The sequence below is a fragment of the Dipodomys ordii genome, unplaced genomic scaffold (genome assembly GCF_000151885.1).
Source record: "Dipodomys ordii isolate 6190 unplaced genomic scaffold, Dord_2.0 Scaffold122, whole genome shotgun sequence".
In the NCBI taxonomy this organism is placed as follows: domain Eukaryota; kingdom Metazoa; phylum Chordata; class Mammalia; order Rodentia; family Heteromyidae; genus Dipodomys; species Dipodomys ordii.
The window spans coordinates 3626603-3650104 of record NW_012267338.1 but is presented as its reverse complement, the minus strand read 5'-3'; the positions used below and the strand labels follow the sequence as shown (position 1 = coordinate 3650104).

General features: G+C 36.2%; 1 protein-coding gene across 1 annotated transcript in view; it reads right to left on the bottom strand.

The window, feature by feature from the left end:
• Positions 1-23227, bottom strand: part of Mmrn1 (multimerin 1) — a 39432-nt gene extending 16205 nt beyond the window's left edge. The window contains exons 1-5 of the mRNA XM_013029706.1: positions 22597-23227; positions 13859-13975; positions 11161-11267; positions 3212-3310; positions 392-565 (exon numbers count right to left, since the gene is read on the bottom strand). Of these exons, the coding sequence (XP_012885160.1) occupies positions 392-565; positions 3212-3310; positions 11161-11267; positions 13859-13975; positions 22597-23192 (1093 nt within the window). The 5' untranslated portion in view covers positions 23193-23227. The remainder of the gene's footprint in view (positions 1-391; positions 566-3211; positions 3311-11160; positions 11268-13858; positions 13976-22596) is intronic.
• Positions 23228-23502: the final 275 nt, after the last annotated feature.

The window sequence follows — 23502 nt, the reverse complement described above, 5'->3', positions numbered from 1 at the left end:
CTGTACTGGCAGATATTATGGCAAATCTCTATCATTTTAATTGTGAAACATATAATGCTAAGAGAAAACATCACTAGTAGATAGAAGTACAACAGGATCGTGAGCCATTTTTTTAAACAAATAAAGTGATGTTAAAGAAACCAGCAATCCTGAGACTTGGGAACATGCAATAAGCCAAATGAATAAGGATAATCCTAGTAAGAAAACAAACTCCCCTGAACAGCCAGGCTTTACCTAAAACCCATTTGCTCCATTAACATCTCATCTTTCTCTCATAATTTATTTTTCTAAAAATTATCCCTGGAATTGATGCCAATCTCAAATGGATCTACCAAGTCCTGTGCATAAAAAAATCAACACAAATGAGTAATTTATTTTGTTTCAGTCTTACCTTTTAGAAAAGATTGAAATTCCTTCCCTTTATCTTCACTGATTTTCTCTTCCAAGGAGGAGTACATGCGGTTTACACCATCTATAGTCAAAGAGATATTGTCTACTTTCTTCTGTAGAAGAGTCAGTTTCATAGCCTCCTGGGTCATCTGGTCAGTCAATTTTTGCATCACAGCTGGATGTAGAAAGAGAAGATTGGCAACATTAAAATGTATGCTAGTCAACTGCCAATGGTTCATGCAGTAATCCTAGCTACTTGGGAGGCTGTGATTAATTAGGAGGATCAATGTTTGAGGCTCGGTGTGTGTGAACCTGTGCACACTTGCACAAACACACTAGCATTGGGGCTTGAATTCAGGGCCTTGCACTCTTGGCTTGGCTTTTCTGCTCAAGGCTGGCACTCTAACATTTGAGTCACATCTCCACTTCTGGATTTTTGCTGGTTAATTGGAGATCAGAGTTTCTCATATTTGTCTGTTTGGGCTGGCTTCAAACCTTAGTCCTCAGATCTCAGCTTTCTGGTTAGCTAGGATTACAGACATGACTTCCCATCTTAACCAATAGCTGGGACCCAGTGATATGCATCTCTCATTTCAGCTATGTGGTAGGCTTAGATCAGCCCAGTCTGGGAGTGAAAACGGTTTGCAAAACCTTTTTACCATAAAAATGCTCATTTTGATGGTGTGAGCCTGACATTCTAGCTATGGCAGGAAGAATAAATAGGATGACTGTGGTTATGGACAGCCTAGGCAAAAAAAAAAAATGTATCACTCTCTCAAAAATAACAAGAGCAAAAAGAATACTGATAGAATATCTGTCTAGAAAGCACAAAGCCCTAAGTTCAAATCATAGTATTGCCAAAAACAAAAAGAAGGAACAGAAGGAAAGGGAAGCAAAGGAGAAAAAAAAAAGGAAAAGGAAAGAAGGAAAGAAAGAAAGAAAGAAAGAAAGAAAGAAAGAAAGAAAGAAAGAAAGAAAGAAAGAAAGAAAGGAGAGAAAGAGGAAGGAGATATAGGCTTTAGAAACACTCACTTATATGATAGATTTAAAGAAAATGTAAATAAACCACATTTGTACTAATATAATTGAGAATATAGATGCATTAATTTACTAAATGACAACCTCAATGATTAAGGCTTTTTAAAGACAGATATTTGTGGAGCTGGGAAGGTGGCTCAGTGGTAAAGTGCTTGCCTTGCATGCATGAGGCCCTGGGTTCGATTCCTCAGCACCACATAAGCAGAAAAAAAAAACAGAAGTGGCGCTGTGGCTCAAGTGGTAGAGTGCTAGCCTTGGGCTGAAGAGCTGAGGGACAGCGCCCAGGCCCAGAGTTCAGGCCCCACAAATGGAAAAAAACAAAAACTGAATACATAAAGACAGATATTTGTAAACAATATTATAATATCTTTGACTTCTAAAATGTTGTAACTTTCTCCAGCACTGTGAGTTTTGTTTTTTTTTAATCTCTGGGAGTTATGGTCACATTATAGATAGATAGAAACACTGAAGATTGGAGAACCAGCCTAACTCGCCTGAAGCTACAGAGTTAATGGCGGAACTGCTTCTAAAGCCAATGAGCCAGGTTTCGGTAGGTGCTGCTGCACACAGGGACATAGTTTTTCCTGTGTGGTGAGTGTAGTGTTTACTGGGGAATTTCTTTAATGAGAACTAAATAGACAGAATTTAGATTGAATCATTTTATATAGCAATGTCACTGTCTCCTTGAACATAACACATTAATAATTCAAGATTTGAAGATAGTAAAGATGCTAAGGCCCAATCCCTTAAATAAAGAATTAAAGGGGAATTTCTAAGGCGTAGCCACCTGCATTTTAAAAGATTTCCCACTAAGTGACTTTTCTTAATTTGAGAGCCTTGTCTTGCTTGCCTAGATCTATGTCAAACACTGTGAATAGATGTTGGCAATAACTTACTTTATGTTTCTACAGGCTAAAGTTAAGTCTAAAAGAAATGACAAATCATTGTTACTAGCAGGGTGTGAAAAAAAGTACGTGACAACATCTAGTCTATTTATCTATCATCTATATCTAATGCCTATCAACTATCTATCTACCTATCTATCCACCCATTGTCCTAGGATTCAAACTTGAACTCAGATTCTTAGCTATTTTGTTCAAGGTGGATTGTTCTAACACTTGAGTCATAGCTTTTAGCCTTCTGGTGATTAACTGGAGATAGGAATCTCACAAACTCTCCTGCCCAGTCTGGCTTTGAACCTCACTCTTTGTATCTCAGCCTCCTGAGTAGCTACAATTATAGGTGGGAGTCATCAGCACCTGGATTTCCTAATCAATCCTTGATCAGGGTCTTCACCTGTGGACTCTTAGATATAGTCATTTTCCTCAGTCAATAATCAACACCTTTTAGGGAGTGCTTGCCTTGAGCTGAAGAGCTTAGAGACAGTGTCCAGGCCCAGAGTTCAAGCCCCACAACTGACAAAAAAACAAAAACAAAAAAAACAAAAAAAAAAAGAGGATCTTTATCAGCCAATAAAAAAGGGACTTAGCTCACTTAACATGATTCTTCTCCTACTGCACTGCTTAGAAGGCAGAAGTTTGCTTTTATTTTGGCAACTTACTTATATTCCTTGTTTTTTCACACTGCACATAGTACATGTGGTTCTTACACCCTGGTAGCTGGTTTTGTTTTTACCCAATAACCAGCACTGATAGAAAAGGATTGACACATGAATGTGTCCCCAGCACACATTTGACAGCAGAAAGATTGCTTATTTGGAAGTTAACAACGCACGGTGTTGACAATAATTGGGTTAGAGATGATAGTAATTACAATGGCTCACCACAGTCTTGCAGCTGCTCTAGCTTCTCAGCTTTCCCTCTGTCAAGAGCAGTGTGGCTTTCAGCCTGGCTGCTGTGTATCAGTTGCTGCTGCTCCTGGGCTAGAGGTAAGCAGGGGGGAAAAAAAGAGGGAGAGAGAGTGGTAAGCATTGGAACCATTGGAATCATTTTTCTCCCCCAGTCCTGAGCAATAATGTGGTTGACATTCATTTTCCTGTGTACTGAAGCGTGATGGTAGGATGATTGCCCCTGAGCGCCCCGCCCCCAAGCAGAGAGCAAGGGGCTACCACACTGCCTTTGGAAATACAGGACTATAATTCTGCCTGGAAAAAAATTAAATTATTCAGAATTCCTTTAGGTGAAAATGGATGGTAGGATTGTTGTTTTCCTTTCTTTCTTTCTTTTTCTTCTTGGAGGAGGAGGAGGGATAAGGGGAGGAACAGGCTGAGTAACCCGTGTATGTAAACTGCCTGCATAATTGAGTGGCTTTTAAAATTCACCGTGTTCAAGGCAATAGAGGAACTGAGAATACACACTGCTTGCTTAATAATGGAATTTCTACTGGGTGTCTACTGGACGTATGGGGAAAACACCATGTTCCACCTTGAAGACAAAACTGGTATTTAATTAATAGTGTTACTTACATAGGCTGTTCCTAGACTAAAGGTTCCTCTCTAGGAAATGAAACCATAAAGTCAGTGAAATTTCAGAAAAATGGAATTCTTGAATCTACTCTTCAGGAGCTCAATGAATCTAATACTCTAAACACACACATACATATCCATATATGTGTGAGATATATATATGTGTGTGTGTGTGTGTGTGTGTGTACATGTGTATTTTGTATGACAGTACTGGGGCTCAAACACAAGGCCAATGTGATGTCCCTTAGTTTTATCACTCAAGATTGGTGCTCTACCATTTGAGTCTCATCTTCACTTGCTGATTAATTGGAGATAAACATCCCATTGACTTCAAATCTCAATCCTCAGGTCTCAGTTTCCTGACTGGATTACAGGTGTGAGCACCTGGCTCCCAGCTAAATCTAGTAATACCTTCATGTCTCTATGGGAAAACCAATTTTAAGAAAGGTTTCTTAAAGATAGGGAACATGTCAAGTATTGTAAGCCTGTAATTGACAGGCTTTGAGTGAACAAATTTGTTTATTAAAGCCTGCAGATTAGACATGTACAAACTAGTGCGTGGTGTCTGGTGAGGCTACTTCCCATGTATACCAATGAAACTCTGCCCCCCTGCTCCTGAGCCACGTGTGATTGTGAGAACAAAACCCCTTCAAATATATAATAGGTTTGGCACTAATTTGTGTTAGTCTCTATTGTTAGATTGAATTTTGCATTGCTTTTCTTCAAGGAATTGAGCTACATTAATGAATTTCCATTCAGACTATGGCTTTCTTTTGACCCTTTTTTACTTTCTTTTCCTCCATTGTATTATAGAACATTCTGTTGAATTGTTGAATTATGTAGTAGAAGAACACAATGTACAGATTGGGAAGATGAACAAGCATTTGGGAGCTAGGGATGGTAGGAAAAAGTATGAATATTTTTACTAAATCTTAGCTATAGGGTTCTTATAGCTTACATTCAAATGAATCCATATAAATCTATTAAATAATTGCAATTTTCTATCATAGTTCCTCCTTAAATGGTACAATAAAGACTGTTCTAGCTGTTTGATTCTGGTACCTTGTATCTTGTATATATATTTACCTGATTTGGGTAAGGGAAGGTAAAAAACAAAATGTTAAAAAAAAAAACAAAAAACAATGGACAAAGGTTGAACCAATGCAACAGTGATACCCACAAGATGCTAGTTTAGAAATGAACTCTATAACTTGGAGGGGGCAGGGCAGTGGGGGGGGGAAGAAAGTGGGAGAAAAATGAGGGAGGGAGTCACAATGTTCTACAACTAATATACTCATTGCCTTACTTATGCAAATATAATCCCTCTGTACATCACCTTTACAACAAATTCAATTTAAAAAATGGAAAAAAAGAAAATTGAAGAGGATAAAAAATATTACCCGAAGTTATCAAGTGTCCCGGCCCAAGATGTTTAAAACTTGAATTGCCCATCTTTACAAATTCAATAGTTCACGTTCTCTTTTCTTAGCTCTGCTTGTCATCTGGAGTTCAGTTCATGCATTCATCCCAATTTATTGCCTGGGGTTTAACCAGAGGCTGGGGGAGCTGATAGCATCTCTGACAGGGTAGTCAGTGACCGTTCTGTGATAAAGAGCCTGGCTGATCAATGTTTCATTTTTCTTTTCCTTTAGCAATCTTTCTGTCCCCGAGATGTGTTCTCTACCGCCAAGAACTGACACACTATCTCCGTTTGCAAGTGGTCTAGCTTCCTTTCTTCCAAGCATGGACCCAGGCTTTGTTCCGTAAGGTACAGATTTTTGCTCCCTTTTCCTGTTTATTTCTATAAAGTGATAAGTAAAGAGAAGGGGAGCATTTCTTTACATCAACAAACTTTTAAAGATCTTTGTGTCCTTCAGATATTTTTTAATGCAATAGTTTTTAAGTGTGACTCCTTTGTCTTACCTTCTAACATAACTACTAGTTTCGCTCTCTTTTTTCTCCTCCTGCAATGAAAACTCTGACTTTCATGGATCAAGAACTAGAGGGGCAAGGCAAAGAAGTCAGTAATGGGAACAACTTCCTTATTAGGTGCTTTTTTTCCCCTTCTTTAATTAGACAGGTTTTATTTGTATGTCTCCTCCCCACCCCCCACGGTCCACAAAACCCTTCCAGGCCTTTGAGCCATATGGAGGAAGTCATTAATGGCAGCTCAGTAATGAGGATGTTTCTCTCTCTTGCCCTCAGCTGCCAGAAAGCCTTCCTGTGTGGCTTGACAAGACAGATTTCCAGCTGATCTTGCAATATCCAGTGAATACTTACTGGCTTGATGAATGCTCAGGATACATTTCACGATTTACTAGTTCTGTTGAGGTTTGATGCAGAACAAAGATAGAAGGACTCTGTCCGTTCATTAAATGCATCCTAGTCTCACCAAGCAAGATTCTCATCAGGAGACATGCTCTTTAACTTATTTTTAAAAGCATTTAAATGAACTTTACAACCTGGGGGAGAGGGGAGTTAGGAGGGGAAATAGTGGGAGAGAGTGAGGGAGAGGGTAACACTGTTTGAAGGGGAATGTACTCATTACCTGATTTATGTAACTGTGATCCCTCCATACATCATCTTTACAATAAAATTGAAACTTAAAAAATAAAGTAATTTATTTAAAAACGTTGGACACTACTGGGAAGATAGCTTTTCAAAAATGTAAGAAATATACACTTTTTTTCCTTTTAAAAACTATATTTTTCTGCTCCTCTTGTTTGGAATTTGTTTTGTAATAATCTCATTGCAGAGGGCTTATATTAAAAATCTTCGAATAGTTGCTTGAATTATTTTACAGCATTTTCAAAACAGGGAGAAATGTGTCATATATTTATAACATACGGCGGGATTAGTGCAAAATCTGTGTATGCTCATGTCTTTTTCAGTATTCGTCATATCTGTGACATATTTCAAAATATTCTTATTAGATTTTACTTGTAATATTGTATTTTACTTGTATAGAAAATTTGAATGAAGCAGACTATATTTTTTAACATATTGGCAAGAAATTTCTCTTCATCTTCTCTAATTTGACACTAGTTGAATATTAATTTCTCTTTCCTTTGTGACCTGACAGCAAGCCATCATTTTCCTGTTCCACTTCAGAATATTTTAGAGACATCTGCTGGAAAGGCACATGATTGCAAATTCTAAGAAATAGATTTTTAAAGTATACTACTACTGGTATTTCAGAAAATGCTTAGAATAACATATAACAAAATAAAGTCACTTCCTGAGGGCAAAAGCACTGTGATTCTCAAAAAGATTACAATGTACAATATGCCAGAACTACTACTTTGATTTTGGACTTCATGCTCCTTTACTTTTTTTCAATAAAGTTCTATTCACATAGAATTTTAAAATATTGGTGTCCTTTTGATAACATAACAAATATTTTAGTATGGTAATTAACCACTATAGACACCAACTTCTATAATTACCTGAGTCGTAGCTAAAGTGTGTCTATGGTCTATCAGTTTACTGCAGAATAAAACACCAAAAAGTGATACCTTATGGATTTTAATGACCAAAAGTCCCTTCATCACACTTAGAAAATAGATCTGCAGAAACAGAAAGGAAAAAAAATGAAAAAAATGCATTTAAAAAGAAAAGAGAGAGAGAGAGTCCAATTGCTGGCCATTTCATTTTACCATGATGTACTGTTTCTTGAATATTTAAGCAGATTACCATAAGGCAATGTAAGTTAAAAAGATGTCAGCATTTTATATTCTGCTTTGTTTGTGAGGAAGTATCTTATTGGGGATGAAGGCAATTGGGAAGCGTATGTGGTACTTTGTAAGTTTTCTGTAAGTGAAATCTCCAACGATTTGAGGGACTAGCCCTGAAATAACTGACATGGTATTTCAGGTTACTTTAATCCTTTAGGAGTATGGTAGACATTTATGGTGCCATCAGCCCCCACCCCCCAGATCATTCTTGCCATCTCTGGGGCAGTCTGTGATAGGAGACAGCATTGCAGAGTTGTCACACGCTGTTTATTCTTGTAAGAGACAATTTACTAGATAAGAATAAAAAGACTGGTGGCAATTTATAAAGTGTGATAGCAAGAGTAGAGGGCTTCACAGGTATTTGGAGAGATATCAGAAGGAGAGAGTGTGTAAAAACAACAAAAAAACCCAGGATAGAGACAATGAAGATGACCCAGGAACAAAGCAATACAAAACTCACCAGTTCTTATGGACCTGCATAAAAGTAAGAGGAAGGGGGAGAGAATGATGGAGAGGGCTGTGGCCTCCTTCAGGAATCAAAGCTGTTTTAGGATTGGTTTATGTGATCACATGACACAGTAAGCTCCATCCACCACCATGGCCACATTCCCAGTGTAGATTTCAATAGAAATGAGAGCTTTCCCAACAGAGTAATTGGTAGTTATTTCAGTGTGGAGTATGTCTCCTTGTCCAACTGGGACCCAAGCTCATGATCTGAACCGTCCTGGGACATGCTCATAAATGTGAATCAAGATGGTGATTCCTTAATCTAGTAGTATTCATGATACCCATAGATTGCTTTTGATTAGAAAACATCAAACACTAGGGATAAGTCACTCAAAATCAGTGTAAATAAACACTTGATAATATTTTTAGGAAGGGAACGATTGTATGCGATACAGTTCTAACTCAATTTTGTCTTTGGTGATGTTTTTGATGATGGAGTTCTACAGCTTTTCTTCATCATGCATACATGTAGTCCACTGTAGTGACTAAAAATGGGTTGTCCAGTATAAAAAAGGCCACAGCAGGATTTAGCAGCTGGAGCCCAGGACAATCTTTGACCCAGAGATGCTACTCCCTGATCTATCTATCTATCTATCTATCTATCTATCTATCTATCTATCTATCTATCTATCTGCACATGAGTACATCTATAAATAGATAAGCACATACATACATATATATTCAACCCTTTCTACACAAAGTCTGTTTTCTGATGAACTCCTTAAAACAAGGGCTGGTTACAAATAATTTTTAAACATTACTTAAAAATATGTTCTATATTATATACAATATATAGTTTACATATTATAGTTTATAGATAGAGTGATGCTATTTGGAATTGTATTTCTAAACTCCACAGCTTTTTAAAAAAATTTCTATCCATTGTGGGGCTTGAACTCAGGGCCTGAGCTCTGTCCCTGAGCTTTTCTCCTCAAGGCTAGCACTCTATTACTTTGAGCCAAAGCTCCACCTCCAGTTTTTGAGTGGTTAATTGGTGATAAGAGTCTCTTGGGGGGCTGGGAAGGTAGTTCAGTGGTAGAGCACTTGCCTTACATGCCTGAGGCCCTGTGTTCGATTCCTCAGCACCACATAAGCAAAAAGATAAAAGCCGAAGTGGTGCTGTGGCTCAAGTGGTACAGCGCTAGCCTTGAGCTGAAGAGCTGAGGGACAGCGCCCAGGCCCAGAGTTCAGGCCCCATGACCAGACCCCCCCCCAAAAAAAAAAGAGTCTCTTGGGGACTTTTTTGCCTAGCCTGGCTTTGAACCACAGTGCTCGGATCACATTCTTCTGAGTAGCTAGGATTACAGGCATGAGCGAGCCACCGGCACCTGGCTTACTTTTTTTTTTTTTATTGCATGAAGGAGAGTATTTGGAGAATATTAATTCCACTATTTTTTCTTCAGAAGTCAAGTATTTGTTTGCAAAGTACCTTGTAGAAAGGTAATATATAGACAAGGAACAAATATGTTTCAACACTGTGACTACATTCATGTGATGCATAATAATTAGAAGTGTTTTGCAAATAGGGCTATCTTGGATCTTTTGAAGAACATGTAATAATTCCTCATTTCCAAATATTTTCAGTATGGATCATGTTTTCTTTAAAGGTTTATTTTAACTTATCCTAGGGCAATATATATTTGTGCTATACTGTGAAAGTACATTCCATTTTTTTATATCACCTCTGAAATTCAAGTCAGACCCAGAACAAATTCCACCAAGAGAAATTTTCTTACAGATGCTTAGCGCACAGGCTAGCAAAACCATGTATAATATCCATAACTAAACCGCAAGAGTGTTAGAGCTTTCATATTATGATTTTCTTTTTCTTAATGAGAATGATAATGGTTTCTCCACACTTACATTAATTTTTAATCAGTCTCTTACTCTCTTGATTGAATTCTTCAACACTGCTAATGGCCTTCCCTATAATGTTCATTCACCTAAAATATGTATGCTGATGCCATATCTTATTTTTCAAAGGAAACTTGTGTAAAGCCCAAAGCAAAGTAATAGCCACATGGATGGTAGGCCACAGCAGGGTGCCATCTGTTTGATCAGAATGCCACCAGAAAATCCTTAAAATTTCAGTTATTATCTTCTTTAGGGTTTTTAAAGTCTTACTCATGACCTACTTGAGATATTGTTTAATATAGAATTTCTTTCAAATAATTTAGCTGGCACAAAACTAGAAGACATTCTTATGTTTACCTAGGGTCACTTCTAATAGCGATTTATGGAAAGAGGAAACTAGTATTCCTGATCTTTTAATCAGTCAGGTCTCTGTAGCATTTAGTTAAGTACAAGTAAGATGGTAAGATTATTTTTACTCATCATACAACATCAGCCTTAAAATGGGGGAGAAGTGGGGCTGGGAAGGTGGCTCACTGGTAGAGCGCTTGCCTTGCATGCATGAGGCCCTGGGTTCGATTCCTCAGTACCACATAAGCAAAAAGGAAAAAGCCAGAAATGGCGCTGTGGCTCAAATGGTAGAGCGCTAGCCTTGAGCTGAAGAACTGAGGGACAGCACCCAGGCCCAGAGTTCAGACCCCACGACCGGACCCGGAGAGAAGTTAAAGGACAACTTATGAGATTTTTAGGGAGCTAGAGTGGATATCTAACATATGAAGTGTTTTTAAAAATGTATCAGACTTGCTGGGTACCAGTGACTCATCTCTGTAATCCTAACTACTCAGAAGGCTGAGATCTAAGTATTGTAGTTCGAAGCTATCCTGAGCAGGGAACTCCATGAGACTCTTATCTCCAATTAACCACCAAAAAGATGAAAGTGGAGTTGTGGTTCAAGTGATAGAGCTCCAACCTTGATTATAAAAGCCAGGTGACAGTACCCAGGCCCAGAATTCAACCCCAGTCCCAGGACATAGACAGACAGACAGACAGACACACACACACACACACACACACACACACACACACACAAAGAGTAACAGTCACAATAGTTTAACTATATGTTAATTTACCAAAAGGAGAAAATGTAATTGTTTTCTTAAGGAGAATCAGTTGCTTCTCTGTCAATTTTATTACAAATTCAGGCTTTGAACATACCTTTTGACTGACATTTTGGTCCACTGTATCCTGGACAGCACCTCCATTCTAATGAGGTGACAATTTTATGTTGCATTCTGTATACAGGATTGAGTACCTTCTGAGATCTAGAGAGAAAAACATATGGGAGAAAATGGATTATGTGCTTTATATTAAGTAATCAGTTGCAATTATACATGTTAAGAATTTGGAATCATGCCTCAAATATAGTGAGCATTTAGTAAATGTTTACTGGTATGATTATGATCTTAATGCTGATCATCAATATTATATTCAAAATTTCCAAACCTAGACTTCTTTGTACATACTCAAAATATTACTGATTTGGCATTACCTAGTGACCCTAGGTAAGTGGATACCTGTTTTTACATTTTCTAAAGATACTATAGCTAAACCAGTGTTAGAACTTATTTTAATTCCACTTTAAAAGAGTTACAGTGGGATTATTTAATAATTTCAATTCCTATTTCCTAGTTATAGTTAAAAACATCTTTATTTCCTCCAGCTCAATCGCGAACAACTTGAAATAAATACTGGTAATCTAGCTAAACTTAGGCTAACCACAATCAACTCATGTCCAAAATTTTAAGGTTATACTCTATAATATTCTTTGTTAAATAATGTGTCAAGAGAGAGAAAGAAGATAGAATGTGAGAAAAAGCTGTTTCTGAGATGAAATCATACAAGATAAATGAAAATAAAATCAGACAAGATAAAAAAATCATGTGAGATAAATAAATTATAACATCTAAACATAATAATCAGTATAATTAGTGACTGGTGTAAAAATTATGTATAGAGAAATGTAAGCTCTAAAAGCAACTTGTACAAACTATTTTTATAATATGGCTTCAAGTTCTGAATGACATTTCTCAAGTGGGTTTATGAAACAAGCATGTGTTATCTTGCTTAATCTTGTGTTCTTTCTATAACAAAACGATTATTATCCAATTTGCCAACAAAAAAGCTGAAGGAAAGAGAGATGAAATGGCATATTCACAGCTCTATGCCCAAAAAGCAATAAAGCCAGAATTTTAACCAGTCTTGTGGTTGCGTCTCACAATCCTAGAGCTTACTTATCTACCTGGTTCATGCTTGAATCTGTGGAGGAAATGCATAACAGAGTGAAGCACAAGAGACTTTCTTATGACTTTCTGCTGAGACTTAACTCATAGTGCCTCAGAAGTGATTCCTCAATGGTCACATGAACTCTCAGACCTTTTCCATTTCTAAAAGCTAAGCTACTTAATTCTCAAGTCCAATAGTTAAAATTCATAGAAAAATCAAGAAAATAATTTTATTTAGTGTTTGTGGGTTCAGCTTCAACACTTACTTGAATCACTATTGGGGTAAGTGGACCTGTTTTTGTCAAACTGAATATCCATTATACATAGCTCAGATGTAATAAGAAAAACAGAAGACAAATATTGTTTGAGCCCTGAATAAAGGGAGAGATCCATTCAAAAGTATATTTAAAAAACAAAAGACTCAAGATCAATATTTCTGGCTTGTTTAGTAAGAACATAAAGAAGAGTTCACCTTGAACTCAAGGACAGCATGAAAGTGGCTTTTGTGGAACAGTTTCACTATTAAAGAATTAACAGTGTGTTATTTTTGCCATCTGTCAACATGAAAATTGTCACTAAGGGTGTAATTGCTGAACACAGAACTGGAGCTGGGATTCCCTAAATCCCTAAGATGTACTTAGTTCTCTGGACCATGAACTTGAGCTATCCCTCAAGGGACTAAGAACACCTTGATTTTATGTATCCTTACTGTGCATTGTTCCAGATTGCTGGCGTGTCAGATTCATTCCCTGAGTTATTCGTATGACAATTTGCATAACATTAGTGGCCGTCTTGGCTCGAAGAGCAATTTTAGTTTTTATTGCTGGCTCTTCAGAAACATCACCAGCTGAGAGCTACTGTGACTACATGAATTCAGAGGATTTATCAAGAGCTCAGGCTTCATTTTAGGACAAGGATACTGACTTAAAACAATCCACATGAAAGGAAAAGGCCCATTTAGCTGATTGCTGAGTACCGTTGCGATTAAAGTCCTCACAGATCTAGAATATTATAAACCAAGTTACATATGGACTCCTTTCTGGCCCAGCATGGAATGCAAAATATCAGTAAATCTTTAAAATTGTATTTCATAAGGATTTTAATGATAGCACTGTGGCCAGGACACAGAGTAAAAGTAACAGCACGAGTTAATGCACCAGACACCAAGCTATGAGTGCACTATTCCATGCTACTTAAAACACAATGATGCGAAACAAGTATTATCAGTATTTATACTTTGCCTTCCTGAAGGCTGTATGTGTAATGTGTGGTCCCTTTCCCAACCCTACCATACATATGTGTCTAGAATGGCCAACTTTGTGTATTTTCAGACCTAAATGATCCTAGTGCAAAAAGTGGCTATTTTCTTTCTTTTTCTTAATTGTGAAAATACTGTACAGAGGAGTTACAATTACATGGGCAAGATAATGAGTACATTTCTTATCAAGCATTGTAGCCTCCTCCTCTGTTTCCCCTTCCCATTCCTTCCCATCCTCCCCCAACCTCCCCACCCAATCCTCCACCCCCCCCCGCACAAAAGTTGTAAAGTTCGTTTTCGACATAACGACTTGTACATCTCATTGTTGCAATGGGTACACCTGTAAGTGGCTATTTCAATAAATATTACATACCTCTGAGGACAGCCGTTGATCCAGCCACAGGCTTCTCTCCCACTTGGAATGTAATTCACCTGGTTGTCCAGAATCACTGTGGGGGATAACCTGGTATGTACGTAAGCACACCAGTTCCTAGGGGAGAAACCATTATTGTGAGGAAAAGGTAACTGTCAGCAGTATTCTTTGCATCAAAATTATTTTCAGAGATTATATCTATATCTAAATCTATATCTACTTCTGCCAATATCATAGATTAGATGCCCTGAAAGATTTAGGCCGAGCGTTAAAGGTCTACATATAAAGCAAGAGCAAACAACACTCGCTGCTATACTCAGAACAAGAAAAGAAACACCATAAGAACAAAATTAAAAGAGATTTAACCAGACCCCGGTGGCTCATGCCAATAACTAGTTACTCAGGACATTGAGATCTGAGGTTTCAACCCAAGCCTGAGCAGGAAAGTCTCTGAGACTCCTATCACTAATTAACCATCAGAAAGCTGAAAGTGGAAGTATGGCTCAAGTGATAGAGTATCAGCCGTGAGCTGAAGAAACTAAGCAACAGGACCTGAGTTCAAGCCCTAGTACAGGCACTGAATAGATGACAGATAGATAGTTAGTTTTAAAAAATCAAAGGTAATCCAGAAGATCCATCAAAATTTAGCTGTTTAAGTCAAAATCTAATGTTGCTCTTATGGTAAGCATTAACAAAATGCTGAGATCAGAGATGCAACTATATGTGAATTACTTTGGATAATGTACAATAAGGTACAATTTGAAAAATGATTAGAAAATATAAATAATAAATGATGATAATAACAGTATAAGGGTCAAAATAGAGAAAAAACTCCATTTTGCAACAGCAACAACAGATAATATGATTGAAAATAAATAAAACAACACTATTCTTGATGCAAATCATTGTAAGAATTTAGCTATATACTTAAGTTAACATGAACTACTTTATTATTGATAGAAAATTAAATTTATTGACTACAAGATTGTTATCAATTACATTTATATATGTCAAAAAATTTATTAATGATAATATTTGCAATTGCAAAAGGTAACAAGTATAATATATTTGAGAAAACATCTAACAGAAAGCAATATCAGTTTTAATATATAAAACATTAAGCTTTATTGCAAGACAAGAGAAAAATCCAACAAGCTGTGCTAAGTGATGGGAAAATCAAATGTAAGTATGTCATTCATCTACAAATTAAGGTATCTTAAAAAGCCACCCATACCTTGGTATTTTAAGCCAATTTATTCTGTTATTTTATTTTTTACTAGTGAACCTCAGAAAGCTGTGCCTGGTGACATAGCAGTCTATGAAATATCCCTGTCTATGGAAAAGGGACAAGGTTTCTATGCAAATCCAGTGATGGTTCTAATCACTGAAAATGACTAACTTCACCAGATGTTAGTGGCCACATGAACATGAACACTTGCCAAGTGATTGTAGAGGGGACAAGGTCGGGCAGAAAAAAAAAGTAGTACGATCCCCATCTTTATAGTCTAGGGGATTTGAGAAAGCAACATATATTTTCTTGGTGAGAAGAAATGGTAGCATCACCTGCTCAGACCTTTGAAAATCCTAAATCTGTAAAAAGGATCTCATGGCCAAAATCATGGAGGAATCAAAGTATGAGATGAATAGATAGCTCATGGCCCAACGATCTTTAGTCCATGCAAATTCAGAGAAACAGCCACAACTAAAGAGCCCCTAGTGTGACTCATAATTAAGTGTTGCTACTGATGAAATGAACACCTAAGAGACATCATGAAAAACATCAATGAGATTTTAAAACCAAATTATCTGGAAATGTAGGATTAACAATATAAAGTTATGCATGGAAAAATGGTGACGGACAGTTAAAAGGCAAATCCTTGACAAGCATTTTGTTCCAACCTAGAAATCCTTTGTACCTTCCCAAACTGATGATGCTAGATGAAGCAGTGACTTTGAAGCGTTTAGCTTTTCATGGGGTCATAACCCTCCTCCCAGTCCACTGCGTTTGGAATTCGCTTTAAGGGTAATAATTCTGTTGCTTTTGTGCAGCAACATGTACTGCAAAAAAGGCTCTTATTGATTCTTTGGATTTTCCAAGTCACTAGATAAAAGGTTTAGTCTAGGAAAAAGCAGATATCTTCGGATGGAAGTGAAAGTCTAGCTTGTTGAATATATAAAACGGAAGGTCAAAAAGGATTCTAACCCTTCCTTATGAAACTCTCAGGCTTGAATAGAATGGACTAAGAAGAAGCATCGTAAATGATCTACTATACTTCAGACATTGTAGAAACTCAATGGTTAGGTTGCTCATGGAAAAGAAAATCAAGAAAATGTTTCATTAATTGGCAAAACCATGTCCAAGTCATATTTATTTATTCTTTTCTGGATCTGAGTGAAAATGGATGAAAGCAACCAGGCTACCTTTAAATAACACCTGTCCCCACTGCTTTCCTTAATAAAGAGGAACATAGCATTGTTCCGTTATACTAGTCCATACAACTCAGGTTAATAAACTATGTTCACTATGCTTTCATATTGAGAACCTGTGGCCTGAATTGACACACTAGGAGAACTGAGCCAAGTCTTCAGGATTCTCACTGATCACGAGACATCACCAAAAGTCTTTACCATAAACCAAGCCTCGGTAATACAATTGCCTCTCAGATGTTGGAGGTTTTATGTTTGGGGAGATTGAATAAATCTTAAAATCTTCCATTTCTACCTTATTCATCTTAATAAGAGTTCAGATAAACTCAAATTCTAAGGAGAGCAAGAAAAAAATTATTTCTGAAAATTAGCACTCTCAAAGGAACAGTTTTATCACACGAATAGGATAACCACCTCCCACTACTAAGTACCCATTAATATCATCCACTAAAATTCACCTACTAATATCCATCCATGGCTCTGTCCCATGAAAAGTGTAAGATAAAATGAACATTTGTTTACTTGGTACTTAAAGATGACTGTAAATTACAAATGGAAAAACATATAGATGTATTCATAACTTGTCAATACCTCAGGGAAAAATTAAATAAGGATTTAGAGATGAAAATCAAATGTAGGAGTGTGGCTCAAGTAATAGAGTATCTGCCTAGTAATTGTGAGTTCCTGAGTTCAGTACTTAGTACTTAGTTCAGTTCTTAGTACTGCTAAGATAAACATTAACTATACATAGGAGAAAAACTCATTCATACTAGTACTAATTTATTTATTGAAAAACCTCTTTTCTTAATTATAAGGTTATTATTACATACAAATACTTGAGCTGATTTTGTCCGCTAATACTTTCTAAGAGCAAAATTATAAAATAACAATTTTGTACAGCACTGTACGTTTAAACCCTCAAGTCCATACATAGTAATAAATCACCAATTCCGTGGTGATATTTAGGATAAGCAAATCCTAAGTATGTAAAATGTAGTCCAATTTTTAGTTTATTATTTGTTCAAATTCAGCCTGCTTATTTCATTTTCAAGTCCCTAACAACCTGACATATACAACAAAATTCCCTCTCTTTTATTTTTGTATAAATTAATAAAATGAAGTTTGAGAATGAAAATGAAAGTCATTTCATAGTCATACATCTATTTTTGTTGATGTCGATCATTAGGAAAAAAACACTTAAAAATAAAGCATCATTTGATTCAATAGTTCCCACTAAGTCCCTGAAGATAGATCTTTAAGTTAGTCAAAAAAGAACTGATTGTAGGCAGTCTATACCAGTCAGGGGAAATGTTCTCCTTAGCACCTTAACCTAATTTAAGAGTATCATGAATCACAATAGCCAAGGCAGAAATGAATCAAATATAAATTGATAGGTAAGCGAAAAACATGGACAATATGTATTACCTGTAGTATGTAATATATAACATTATATTACAGATGCACAAAAAATCAAATATTATTCAACTTTATAAAGGACAAAACTTCTGATACGTTACAACATGAATGAATCTTGAAGATTCTATACATAATATAATAAATTAGTTACAAATATTCTAGATGCCAGACTCACAACTCCAATCCTAGCTACTTGGGAGGCTGAGATCTAAGGATCATGGTTTGAAGCCAACCCGGGCAGCAAAGTTTATGAGACTCTTATTTCCAACTAATCACAGTGGTGCTGTGGCTCAAGTGGTAGAGCACTAGTCTTGAGCAAAAAGGAATTCAGGCACAGCACCCAGCCCCTAAGTTCAAGCTCCAGGATCAGCAAAAAACAAAACAACACAACAACACAAACATCAATATTCTATACAAATGCTATATACATTCCACTTATATATATACCTTGAATAGTCAAATTCATAGAGACACGAAGTAGACTATGGTTGTCAGAGGCTGAGAGGCAAGAGAAAGGTACAGTTATTATTTAATGGTATAGAGTTTGAGTTTGAAAAATGTGAGTTATAGAAATTGAAGTTGGTGATGGCTGAAGACAAGATGAATTAATAGAATTGCACACTTAAAGATAGTTACAATGATAGATTTTATGTTATTTGTATTCTTTCACAACAAAATAAATACATACATGCATATACAAATGACCAAAATGTCATGAAAAACCAGGAATAATATTTCAATATAACTTTTGTTAAAATCAGAGAATGCTGAAGAATAAAACCAGGAAGAAAAAGTAAAAGAAAGAAAGGGCGGACAGAGGGACCAACAAATAAAAAGAGCTGCAATAGGAAAAAGAAGAGAAAGGAAGAGCTAGAGAAGGAGACATTTCTGTTAAAATATTCAGTCACAAATATGTACTTTTTCCTAATGATTTGATCATGCAGGACTCTTTGCTGGACAAGATGTCCTGCTCTTATGTCACACATGGAAGCAAATACAGAAGACAGCTCATTCCTCAGATGATTTTTCTGACGTAGAATAAAGCAGAAGGAGGGGTAGTGAGTGGGATCATTTGCATAAGCAAAAAGCAAATAATGAGGAAAACGTTTTCCTTGAGTAGAATCATTTCATAGCTGTGGACATGAGACTTCCAACAAAGCTGGAGACTAGACATGGGCTGTCTGCTTTGAGATCTCGATTCCTCCACCTCTAAGCTATTTCCTTGCTGTCTCTTATGCTTCCTCATCCATTCAGTTGATACAAAGATATTATTTATCTAAGTTGTTCGTGAGACTAAATAAGTTAATCTATGTCAAACACTTACTGATACTGCTGGAAATAATGAGCTGTGAGATTATTATGTAGGAAGTATATGTGTGTATGTGTACACATATGTATCTAATTCTTTTTGCCTCATATCCAAACAGACATACCTCCTTTTTTTTTGCTGTAATGACCTGATAAATTCCTCTTAACCATAATTGCTTTTATGTTTTAAATCAATAATAATTTTCAGAAAATCAATACAGAAGGCTATCATCATCATTTATGTTCAGTTCAGATAATGAAACTTGGCTCTCAGGGGAAATATAATATTCAAAGTGTCTCTATAGACTGAAGAAGTTATGAAAAAGAAGTTTCCAAAGTGCTTCAGAATGTTTTATTTGGATTTTATTTTTAATCAAACTAGAACAGAGGTTCTTCATAGTCATTAATTTGATTTTATAAATTTACATGTAGTTCCCTAGACCATAAATGAGTTAGTAAAACAAGGGAAATATACACAATATGGATGAAAATAGTGGAAATAAGCAAATAGAAAAGATTCTTGGTATGTAAATCACATTTAAGTAAAACACTAAACTTTTTATACTTAGTTTTGCTAACAATCCAAAAGACAAGTTCATTTAAATACTTAATTCTTTATTTTTTCATTTTGTTGGTTGTGGGACCTGAACTCTGGGCCTGGGCAATATCCCTCAGCTCTTCAGCTCAAGGCTAGTGCCCTACCACTTGAACCATGATGCCACTTCTGGCTTTTCTCTGTTTATGTTGCTGAGGAATCGAACCCAGGGTCTCATGCATGGGAGGCAAGCGCTCTACCACTGAGCCAACTTCCCAGCCCCTTAAATACTTATTTCTGTAAGTATTCAGAGGAAAAAAATACTGTTTTTCTATGCACAGAGGCTTATGCCTATAATATCAGCATTATGGAGGAGGAGGAAGAGATGAGGCTAGCCTGAGACATATGGAGAATGGAGAGTCTGTTAGAGTAATAATAGTAATGATAATCATTATTATTTATTGGGTATTTCATTTTCATTGAATGTATTTTCATCCACTAATGGTAAATTATTTGACTAATTCCTAAATTCTAAAGCATTCAGTCTTAGGCAAAATACTAGCTTTCTGAAAGGTTCATGTTAGTGAATAGATATCTAAACAAATTTTCAAAGAGGAATAACATAAAAAACTCAAATCATGTAGAATTTTTGATACTTCAATTTTATGGTTAACTTAGGCTTTCACAAGACACACGTTCTTATACATATTACCTTTTTAACAATTAGTGTCCTAGTAAGCACTATTAATTTTCTTTCTGGAGTAAGCAAAGTATGGACCATAGAATTGAATTTTCAGTCATCAATGCCTGTATAGTACTTTGAGTCACAACTTCTTGTCCATAAACAATATTCTCAGCATCAGGTTCTAGAGAATGAGCCTGAGGTATTTCCACTTCATGCAATACCTGCAGACTTTATTTTTGGACCCAAGCTATTTTCCAGTTTTTAAAGTCAAAGGGAGTACCTCTTAGAGCTGGTAACACTGAATTCAATAATATACATGTATAACGTTTATATATATATATAAGGATTTTAAGGCCTAACTTTTATATATCCTTTTTTCATATTTTATTTTGTATTTTACCTAATTTGATTGCCTATCTTTAAGTAGTTATACAAAAGAGTTGCTATTTGACAAAGCAGTTTATGAATACAATGCGTCTTCATCAGTGTCACCCCATTCAACGTCGGCTGCTGACATTTGGAAAACTGTAAACTGTTTTGAAACCAGTAGGTGTCAGGCTTTACCACTGTGCAAATCATGAAGCAAGCCAGCTGGGGTGGGAGGCTTGTATTATCCTTCATTTACTTGTTTCTGTGATCATTTAGCATTTCATCCTTAAAGAAATTTTATCATTGGAACAGTAAAAGGTATAGGAGAACCAAATACCTGAGATGCGTAAGCATTTATTAAATCCTATCACTTAACATATTTGTATTATATACACACATATACAGTATGCTTTATATTATTGTATTTATATATTGTATTGCTTTATTATAATTATATATGATTGGATATATTTTATATTTATTTGTATACATTTATATAATTATATATACAACATTATGTAAATACAATTTATATAATTATATATACAACATGCTGGTGCAATAATATAATTTTATATATAAAGTATATTATATAATATACATACACATATGAGTGTTTATAACATATATTTATATTAAGTGTTATGTACACACATTTATATCATATTATACTGTATTATCTGTTAGGACCATAAGTAGAGATAGCAAAGTAATGAAATAAAGTAAATGACTAATGAGGGAAAAACTGAGAGATGGAAAATCCGTGTGTAGTTCTTGTCCTCACTGGCTATAATTGAATAGGTGCATATATTTGCAAAAGCACGTGTTTCTATTTGGGATTTTATGACATGTGAGAATAATTCACTTTGAATGTCATTAGGCCCAATAGTAACTTCCAAACAGCGCATGATTTTAATTCAAAACAGCATATATTCAGATTCTTTATCTCAAAAACCTACTCAATATTCACACAGAGAAATTACATTTTGATTGACAGAAGAATTAATATAATTACTTGGTTTTATAATTTTAAATGAAATATTTAAATTTTTAATTCAAAAAATAGCCTAATAAGAGATAACTAGAACTTAACTGGGGATGACATTAACTCAGAAGTCATAAATTATTGAAGACACTTCTTTGCACATAAGTTTCAAAAGAATATAACAAATGAAATTCTGAAAGTAATAGTCATAGTCAGCATAATCAACTTTTATTTCCCTTTTAGGCCCTCCTCATGAACCTTTGACTATCAATAATCTATCTATCTATCTATCTATCTATCTATCTATCTATCTATCTATCTATCTATCTATCTATCTATCTATCCATCTCTCTATCTATCCATCTCTCTTTCTAGCTATCTAGCTATCTCTCTATCTTTCTATCTGTACCATCTATCTATCATCTAGCTATCTAACTAAACTACCTATTTTGTCTGGTAAAGGGGCTTGATAGTTGGTGAACACTCACTCTGGCAGACAGGAAATCACAATTTTGTTGTAACTAACTATTTCCGATCTAGAAAAATGGTAGAAAATACAAGATGAGACAAAAATCATGCTAGAAAAAGCTTATAGCAAAGAGCCTATCATAGACTTGTGTTTATTAAGAATTATTATAAGGAGTAATAGAAGAGGAATTGAAAACTAAACTTTTCAATTGAGAAATGATATATTTGGAGGGAGCATTCTTTCTATTCACATATTGACCACCATATTTGACACTTGATTTGATTCAATATTTTCTGTAACCTAATGCAAACCCCCAAATCTGCTATCACTGGAAATTTGTAACAATATGCAATTACATCATTTTACTTCATGGAAATGAGTCTGCGTTGCTGTAAATACAGAAGAATCAGAATGATAATCGGGCTGAGAAGGTCGTTTACAGGTATGATTGTCACCTGAAGCCAAAAGACCTTGCTATTCAGAGACACAAACAGGGAAGAAAGCCCTCAAAGTAGAGAGAGAAAAGAATAAGAACACGCCTTACTTTCCTCTAGTCGTTTCAAAACTTGATTTTTGATGGCCGGGTCTTTGGTTGCCATTGCTGTCACCTCGGCTAAGGTACGTTTCTCTTGGAGACCGATTTCCCACCCCTTCTTCTGATTTGGGAGAGCTGGCCGGTGGATCTGGCTTTCTGGCAAAGCTCTGCAGAAATCTCAGTGTGGCATTGGAAAGGGCCAAGCTCTCTGCTCCTGGGCCGAGCTGGATTCCAGATTGGGTAGGGAGAGCAAGGCTTTGCAACTTTACCCCTTCTGTGTTCTCGGTGGGGGTGAGCACTGGATTTCTCACGTCCTCAGGAGTGCTTGCCTCGGAGGGAGGCGGTGCTGATTGTAGCAGTGTTGATTGTAGAATACTCTGTTCAGAAGTCTGAGCCTCAGGAGCTTTGGTTCCCTCAGCCAGGGCGTTCTGAAGGGTAGAAAGCATCTGGAGACTCTGCATTTCAGTTAGAGGAACCGGAGCAGAGGTCATATTCTCTTGAGAGTTTTTATCTTCAGGTGTGGCCCAAGAATACATAGTGGTATTAAGTCCAATACCTGCACTCCATAAACTAGACAGCAGGACAAATAAGTTGGCTCCCTTCATCTCAGTAGTTGCAAGCAAAAACTGTTCATGGGGAAATGGAAGACAAAGTTCTCTCTGTCGGAAAGCTACTTAGATACTGAATGTGCAGACAGAGCTTTGCCAATTTGAGATGTGCAGAGGAAACAGGTTTCTGTGTTTGCTAATGGACTCAGGAAGTTCAGTTTCCTGTTTCTGTAGTTCTTTGTGGCCTATGGCCTTACCTAGGATGGACCTGTGGATGTGGTGAAGGGCCTCTGATGAAGCAAGCTAGGGGCGAAAGGGAAAACACACAATTATCATCAGGAAAAAACAGGAGAAAACCAGGAAGACA